At 30.8% G+C, this 9,047-nt stretch overlaps 1 protein-coding gene across 1 annotated transcript; it reads right to left on the reverse strand.

The window, feature by feature from the left end:
* Positions 1–6,370: 6,370 nt before the first annotated feature.
* Positions 6,371–8,214, reverse strand: LOC104227138 (CASP-like protein 4D1). Its single transcript, XM_009779306.2, has 3 exons — positions 8,046–8,214; positions 7,552–7,687; positions 6,371–6,696 (listed from the first exon to the last, which is right to left on the reverse strand). The coding sequence occupies exons 1-3, from the start codon at positions 8,195–8,197 to the stop codon at positions 6,445–6,447; spliced, it is 540 nt and encodes a 179-aa protein (XP_009777608.1). The 5' UTR covers positions 8,198–8,214; the 3' UTR covers positions 6,371–6,444.
* Positions 8,215–9,047: the final 833 nt, after the last annotated feature.

The raw sequence follows: 9,047 nt of genomic DNA on the forward strand, positions 1-9,047 counted from the left end.
CACCTTAATTCAATTTAGAAATCACTCTTTAGTGTTAGTTTGTTGGATTGGGACGAAAGATTAAACTGAAAACTCTATGGACAACCATTGAAGCTTGCTTAAGCTTGAATTCAGAATTTTGGATTTTTGAAATTGAAATTTATTTCGAGGGGGTATTGTTGGAATAGATTGGGTATATCTTGAGGAGTTTAAATCTCAATTTGGAATAATCTGGTGGAGTTTTGAGGTGATTTGAATTGAAAATTCGACGTAAAAGATGAACATGAAAAAGATGATATATGTATCATATGTATATCAAATATGTATCACATTGATATCCATATATACCTGTGTGTAAAATACATGCATGATACATGTCTGATACATATATTGCAGAAGAATTTTTTTAACTCGATTTTAACTACGAATATTGATATCAAACCAGTCCAAATCACCTTCAATCGTGCTTAAATTTAGTATATTGCCTTATCTATACGTTTTCAACGAATTTCAACTATAACCATTGAAGAAAATCTTTTTTGCCCATTTTTTTTTAAATATTGTATATCATTGGTGATGATTTTTGACTCCAAATTAGTCTAACTTACCTTCAAACTCCGTCTAAAATTCGTATATTACCTTATCTATATATTTTCAATGAATCGCAACAATACCGACTGGAAAAAAAACCTTATGTATTTTGAATGTTGTATATCATTGATAATTTTTGTGGCTATTTTTGGTAACATAAAATGGCTAGCTGTTAGTAAATAGTGTATTTTTTTGGTACTTTACCGAAGATCCCCATAAATGAAATTCAATTCAATATTTGGAGTATACGTTATATGTTTAATTTGAACAATAAAGATTTTACCGGAAAAAATTCAGAAAATTCGAGAAAATCGAAAAATTCGAGGAAAACCCCGACTTTTAATCGTTTGGTTTAATTGATAGATTTAAAAATTCGATACAATTGATTTGGTTTAGTAATTAAAAAATCCGAATCAACCCCACCGACGTACACCTCTACTTCTTGGACTCACTGGCCCATATGTATTTTGCCCATAGCAACAATAACAGTACAAAAACTCTCAAACTCTGTTGAATAACGTTAGGAATTTGTCCTAATTTTTTTACTTTATTCAAATTTATTCTTTTACTTGAAGGAATGGTATAATATTAACCGTAATTATTTAACTTTTCCTAAAAGGAACGTATAGGTTCTCTTCCATATTTGATAGATCCCTAGCTTTCTTGTAGAAAAAGATTGTGAACCTCTATAAATTGAGTATCTTTCATTCACAGAAACACACAGCAACAACCTCCAATGCTAGATGAACTTTAATTCCTTTTTACAAACTAAAATCGGATGCACGTTTAGGTTCATGATTATATAAATACGAATTAAAACTATAAAAGTCAAACTGAAATAATTTTTCAAGAATTACGTCAGTCTAAAGATAATTTTTATATGAGTTATCACAATTGTTCACCAAAAAGATTAGATTAGACCAAAATTTTAAAATAATATCTTATGTTAATACCAAATCAAATGCCCCTAAAGAATAGTATTTTTTTTTTTGTAAGGGAGATAAGAAGCTTTGGATAAATTCTGCTACCAATCAAAGAGGGGATGTTAATAAGTCGTTTGTGAAAAAGTAACGAATTCTTAAAACGACTCTCAAGATTAAGTGCTACAAGTATTTTTAAAATTAATAAAAATAAAGACGGTAAACATAAACTTATGAGATTATATTTATGACATCAAACTAAAAAGATCCTACTACCAAATCCTATAAAAGCAAGACCATATTTAATATTTGGTGATTTATTACTTCTCGTTGAGAGAATGAATAATTATAAGAGGTGATGTGACCCTCCTTCTAGAACAATTAATCGTTGAACACATTGGCACTAGCAGTGCTGAAGATTTCTCAATAAGGAAATTCTTAAATATGAATACGTGCATGGATGTCGAGTAAGATGAAAAGTCAATTTTAGTGTTTTGTGAATGTGACTATAAATTGTGATATTTCATAATATAGATCAATCAAACTACATATAGTTTGTTAATGAGAATCATGTCCTTACAAGTTCTTGATTGTGGAAGAAGTTAAGCTTTCGGCGGATAAAAAAAAATCTTTGCTTGCATATATATAATACAATAACCATTCACAATCCTATTTGTAAGAGAACTTTAACCTTGAGCTATAGATGAATATTCATCCTCAAAATCTCAAATATGTAAATAGAAATAACAGCCATAAGAAATTTTTTATTTTTTGCTTCTTTTGATTGGTAGGACATGACAAGAAAATTTATGGTCTATTGAAATGCGTCTAATAAAGAATTACCCACCAATAAACTCATGATGCTCGAAATATGTTCTTAAATTTTTACATGGTAACTCTTCTAGCAACATTTTTATGAAACTTTTGGAGAAGTGCTTAAAACATGTGTTTGCAATGATTTGAGGAACAAAACTTCTTATGATTGAGCTGTTGATTAATTTGCATTCCTTCAAATTTAGCTTACAGCCTAATTATTCTTTCTAAATTTCTAATGCTTTATACGACATCTTTTGATTCAACACATTTGTTGGTCATTAATGGAATAACATCAACTGTGTTTTTATATAATTCTTTCTTCTTCTGTATATTTTCATATCATATTTAACATGCAACGCACCCTCATAAAAACTAGTTTAAGTTAAAACAAGAGGAATTAGGAAGAGAGTTATCACCAGAAGCCCCTGATGGCAGTGAAATTGGTTTTCTGGCCATCTTTACGTGTGAAGTTATTGGTGACTATAAGCGCAACGGTAGCTGCACATGTCAAGAGAGTGAGTATCCTCAGAACAACAATGGAGATGACCATAACCTTAGACTTTGCCATTCTTTCGCTTATAGATATATATAATTTTTCTTGACACTCTTTTGTGAACAATTCTAAAATGTATTTTTTCCAAAAGTAGAGAACATCTTTTTATACACTATGACGAGCACTTAATAAACGTCGCAAAATTTAAGATCATTGTAGCCGGACGAGAATGTCAGAGCAGGAAACAGACAATCCTTTAAGCAAATACACTGTATGAAACTATATTACCCTTCCTACTCAAGTTTTACTATAATTACATTTTATATACTCAATTACCATTTATGTACATTTTAAGGAAATTAATGATAATAATTAGTGTCCAAAAATTACTCTAACATATCTTTCACTCCCCCAACTTCCTCTCTCCACATCCCACTCCCCTCCCCCACGTATCTTGCATCTACCCACGATTCCACCATTGACAACCATTAAAAAGTTTTGAATATTTGAATTCGAATTTGGGTTTTCCAAAAACATTATTTGTTTGAATTGGATGTTGTTGCAAAGAATTGTGAATTCTCTCTATGTCTCTCTCTATCTATCAATCCATAATTTCAGTAATGTAAAGCAAAGGAAAAGAGAGCAACAATTCCACTATTGATAGCCCTTAAAAAGCTTTGAAGCTTTGAATTCGAATTTGGATTTCAAAAATCATTATTTGTTTGGATGGGGTGTTGTTGCAAACAATTTGGAATATGGTTTATATCTCAATTTTGAGGGGTTTTGGTGAAGATTAGACTTGGTTTTGGCTGAATTTCATATTGAAACTCGAAGAAGAAGAAGGCATGATATACATTATATTTACGAAATTGTAGAAAAATTGTATTCTGTTGTTTATATATTTTTCTTTTATTTATTTAACTATTGTATGAAAGTTGAACAACATTGTATAAAAATTATATTTAAGTTGTATGATATTGTAGTTGTATATAACTGAGTAGAAATAATATATGAAAATTGTAGATAAGTTGTATAATATATAATTAGTTGTATGAAATTTGTTTTTACTTGTATAAATCAGATACAAAATATACAAAAGGCATATTGTATAAATTTTGTATGTAAGTTGTATGTTATTGTAGTTGTATTTAACTGGATAAAAATAATATGTGAAAGTTGTAGATAAGTTGTAGATAAATTGTATAATATATAATTAGTTGTATGAAATTTATTTTTACTATGTATAAATCAGATACAAATTATACAAAAGATATATTGTATAAAATACTACTATTTAAGTGGATAGTTGAATGGAACCTTGTAACCACAACCAATCTGCAAAACTCAAAATCGAGTACATGTAATATAGGTGTTTGCTTCTGTTGTTTCAAGTATTAGAACTACAAGTGTGCAAGTTGTCAGAGGATTTTGTTTATTGTGCAAGTTTATCAGGGTTTTTTTTGGGTGGTCAAATTTGTTCGTTTCTATGCAGCTTTATTCACTTTTAGGGTTCTTTTGTCATTTAATTAAGGTAATAATATACCTTCTCTGCCACAAAATGACAAGACTGGAGTGTTATTTAATTTAGCTAATTTACAACGTCGGTATAAACATTACTTCGTTAATTCTTTTTGTTGTGTACCTCTTCAAGTATTTTTGTGAAGATTCAACAGCTTTTGTAGTGAAGTTAGTAGATTTACATCTGTTTTGTTTCGGCAACAAAGTTTTTTTTGGGATAAAAAGGAATATAAATTAGTGTAAACGTACACTATGGGTGAAGTTATTAATAACACTCATATCGAATAATCAGTATGGTAAGTTACGTTGAATAATCAGTAAAATTTCCCGTTAGTTGCTTTTCATCCTATACCTGCAATACGCTAAACAAGATAGATAGTTAATTAGCAAAAGAAACAAAAGGACGAGATGACGATATATATCATTGTACAATATACAAACAAAGAGAAATTCAACAGACAAAATATTAAAGAGGTAAAAAATGATTACAGTATCAGCAGGTATCAGCAGATTTAGTTGGGAAATTGTTTACTCGAGATATGGGGAGAAAGACAAAATCTGGAGAGAAGAGGGGAGAGAGGAGAGAAAAAGAAAAAGGGTGTAACTAAATCCCTTGATTGAAGACACAAATAATGGATTGAGAGCCTTTTAAGGTGGATTGTAAATATTTTGTAAAGAAAACTTGTTTATGCCGGGTAATTAACTAAACATGGACATTAAGGATAATAAAGTTTCAAATAGTGTATAAGAATAAAAAAATCCCAATAAAAAATCCTTGATAATTTGATAATACTAAAGAGGGGGAATTCCAATTTTGCTTAAATAATCTACCTGCTTCTTTTGTTTATCCTTCGATGTCATGTTCTCGCTTTGGGGTCCAATTAATTTGAATTCGCCAGGTATAAGGTCCACTAAAAGGGAAAATATTTTTTATAATGAATTATTCTTTATTTCTAATTAAAAATAAAGTGATCTTATCCATTCCATCGTAACGTATAATAGTAAAAATCTGACTGCTACTCCAACTTAGAACAATAGATAATTAGATATATCCCTCTCATACCCATAAAAAAAGTATTTTGTCATTATCACAACCTGACTAGATGGTGAAGGAAGTTAGGCATTGTCACAGAGTTTTTGTCAAGTCTAATTTGAGGAGTGTTTGACCAAAAAATACAGTTCTTGGTTCAAATAATTAAATTTATATCTTAGCTAACAATTATATTCCTAAGATTGAGTTCTTAAAAAAGCAACAGATGCTATATAGATATATTTAGACAGCAGCGGCAATATGCAATAAATATTCCAGAAGTCAAAGGTAATAATCTAGCATTTAATATCAATGAATAGCAACAAAATGATATTTAAGTAAATAGAATGTGATGAGTCACCCAAGAAAGGATGGAATCAGTGAATGTTCTTTCTGACAATGATGAGTGATGGACAATAGCAATAATTTGAGTTATTCTCGGATCTAGTGAAAAAGTATAGACAAGAATCTCAGTGAAAATCCTCCCCCCTATCACTGTGTCTTTTTCTATTTATAGGGAACATATCTCTAAAGAAAACTCTAATAGTACAAGTGCAGAGAATATTCACTCTTTAATGTCCTATCTTGAAACTAGCCATTATAACCTTGTCAAAAGTATTCGACCTCGACCCTTGTTGACTTCTCGACTTCGGCTCTCGTTAGCTCTTCGACCGCAGATTTCGTCGCTTCTGGGATCATTTCGAAGAACGCGACCTGAAACTCTTCCCCTAGTACTTGGCTTAAATATTCTAAAGATGGATTTTGACCCAAATAAGAAGCATTAATTATTATTTAAGCATGCATTTATCCGGTGCATATTCTTGAAGTCAGCAGCTCTCAGTCATTAATGAAAACTATTGTATATTTTATGGTAACTTTTTGGAAGTACGTAGCGGTCTAATTTTGTTAACAATAATTATGGAGATAATTTTCTAATTGGTGTACATGCATTTGCACCTGACAATACCAGCAACAATTTAACAAAATGAATTCTCGTAGTTCTTAAAAAATCAAAGTAGAGAGTATTACACCGCAAAATGAAATGACTACAGAAAAAGATGGGAATTGAATTTTTTTTATTTTCCATCTAGTCAGAGCTAGAAGCCTCTTCCATTGCGATTGGCAGAAGTAAAAATGGTGAGTATAGCCATGGTAGTAAAACCAACGAGGAGTATTCCACTGGCAATAATTCCTCTGTCCAGAAACTTTTGGCTCTTGTCCTGAAATTCCTCTAGTCCATCTACCCCTAAAAGTTCAAAGCTGTCAACTAATTGGTCTATGAATTTTTTCAGTTCAATACTGACACCAAATCCTACGCCAACTCCACTTGCCAAGAAGAACGCTATCACCTGCAAATTTCGTTCAAAATTACATGTAACTAAAATATAGAGAATGAATGCAATTGAAATGTGTGTGTGATCTCTGATTTTTATGAGTTTTAAAACAGATTGCATGTTCTGCTTTTGCCCTTTTGGCTTAAACCAATTCCACTATGATGCTTACACGTTTTACAAAATAAGAGAGACTATTTAGTGAAATAGATTGGTCCAACTTTTGATTGTTATTAGCCTATTTCTAAGCAATTAAAGTGACTCACTAATAGTATTTTTATAAGTGAACATAGATTTTATACCCAGCAGTCAAAATCTACAGATTTATTCTCTTAGACTATAAGTCTATAACTTCTGTAAAGTGAAAGCACAGTAGAAATATGCGTTTTTGTGTGTAAAGTTAATGTGAAAGTCTTTAAGTCGTTTTATACACTTTGGTGTTTACGTAAGAACTACACTAGTAAAGTTTGTAAATAGGAGTAATTATTTTTACATCTTACAAGTGCATTAATTACCAGAGAGCCCTTAGTACACTACAAATTATTTGCCCTTTTTTTCATTTACATGTTTCTTAAGAAAACATTAATTTGAAGCAGTTTTGGACTATTTTACCCCCATTTATGTCTTAAGATATAATCTCTCTTCACTAAATATTTACTCTATTTATGTGCTATCTTCATCTTCAAGAATAATTATTATTAAGAGAAAATGGAGAAAAATAATTAATTTTGTCATGAACTTCTAAAATGATATTTAAATAATTTGAGACAACTATTTTTAGAAATCATGACAGGTAATTTGGGAGCGATGGAGTAGTAATTAAACAGAAGCATATCACAATAAATAGCTGCTTATAAATTCACAGAAGAAAACCTTGTCTCCGTAAAAATCAAACATCGGCAGAAAGTCGCCCTTAATCAACCTCTTCTCTTTGACGGCATAATACAGTGCGAAAGGCAGCTGAATCAATGAATACAGAACTCCTCCTGCAGCGGCTGCTAAGACATACCTGTAATTATGAGATGTGAAATAATAAACATTTACAATTTTAATTTATGAATTTACCACAATAACAAAGAAGAAAATTAAATTGATTTTTTGTACTCATTGCCAGGCACTATTGTAACTTAGTCTACTTGTTTTTCTGTATGATTTTATTCAAAATATGGCAGATATTAAAAAACAAACGAACAAAGAAAGGTAATTGTTACCAAAAGGTGTAATTAACTCGTTGATATGCAAAATTTTAACTGAACATAATTCCTGGAAATAGATTTATCATACAAAACCCCCACCATCTAATTCTAATAAAATACTTGAACATTTTTCCTTTGCCACTTGAATCTGGAAAGAAAGAAATTCATCACCTAAAGCCTTTGATGTCACTGAATTTGGTTTTGTCGCCATCTAATTTGAAATTGTTTGTAACAATAAGCGCAAGGGCAGCCGCACACGACGCTAGAGTAAGTATCCTCAGTACAGCAATTGAGTTAATAATTGTACGCTTAGAAGTTGCCATTCTTCACTTTGTTTAATTTCTTCTTTCCTTGACACTCTTGAGAACTTGAATATTTTCAATAGTACATATACAGCCTTTTATACACTAATAACCAGCACTTAAACATCGCTGAATTGGTCTAAATGGCCACGCAAAAAATATTCTCTGAATAATGTCATTTTAGCTGGACGTGAATATCACAGCAGGAAACAAACAATCCTTTCCCAATTTAAACAAACGTTTGAACGAGCAAACACGTAATTTCTTCGAAGGGGAATAAAAAATCTATGATGATTTTGTAATTTACTTATAAGATTAATAGCGCTGAACAAGCAACGAATCTAAATACATACATAATGCTAACTGTTAGAAAAGAAAGAAAACAACAAAATGAGACACCTTGTTGTCGTTTATAAACAGGCATTCCTTTTTGTATTTGCTATACATACTTTCGGCTGTATTGAAGTTTAAGCATTTAGACGCCATTTGACTTGGTAATTTTAACATTTTTGGACAGAGATGTAGAGGTTCCATTATCTAATGCCAAATGATCCCTTTCTATCCTGAATGAATAGTAGACCGATTCTAAAGTAAATATTACAAAAGGCCATGGTTTGAACTGCAATACCAAAAGAGTATTAATGTCCTTGTGGAGCAGCTAAAAATGCCTTCCTGTAAGAACATTTATTGCTTAATCTTGGTCAATTAAAACATATTTCCACCTCAATATGTTTCTTGACTACATATATTAATGTGGTTCTAGTGTGAAATGTGAATAACTTTTTCCTGTATTTGATTGCATGCGACAACGAAGAAATTCTTTAAACTCACAATATACCGCAAAGAAAATTAGGCGTATCAAAGCAGCTGA

The sequence above is a fragment of the Nicotiana sylvestris genome, chromosome 3 (genome assembly GCF_000393655.2).
Source record: "Nicotiana sylvestris chromosome 3, ASM39365v2, whole genome shotgun sequence".
NCBI classification, from domain to species: domain Eukaryota; kingdom Viridiplantae; phylum Streptophyta; class Magnoliopsida; order Solanales; family Solanaceae; genus Nicotiana; species Nicotiana sylvestris.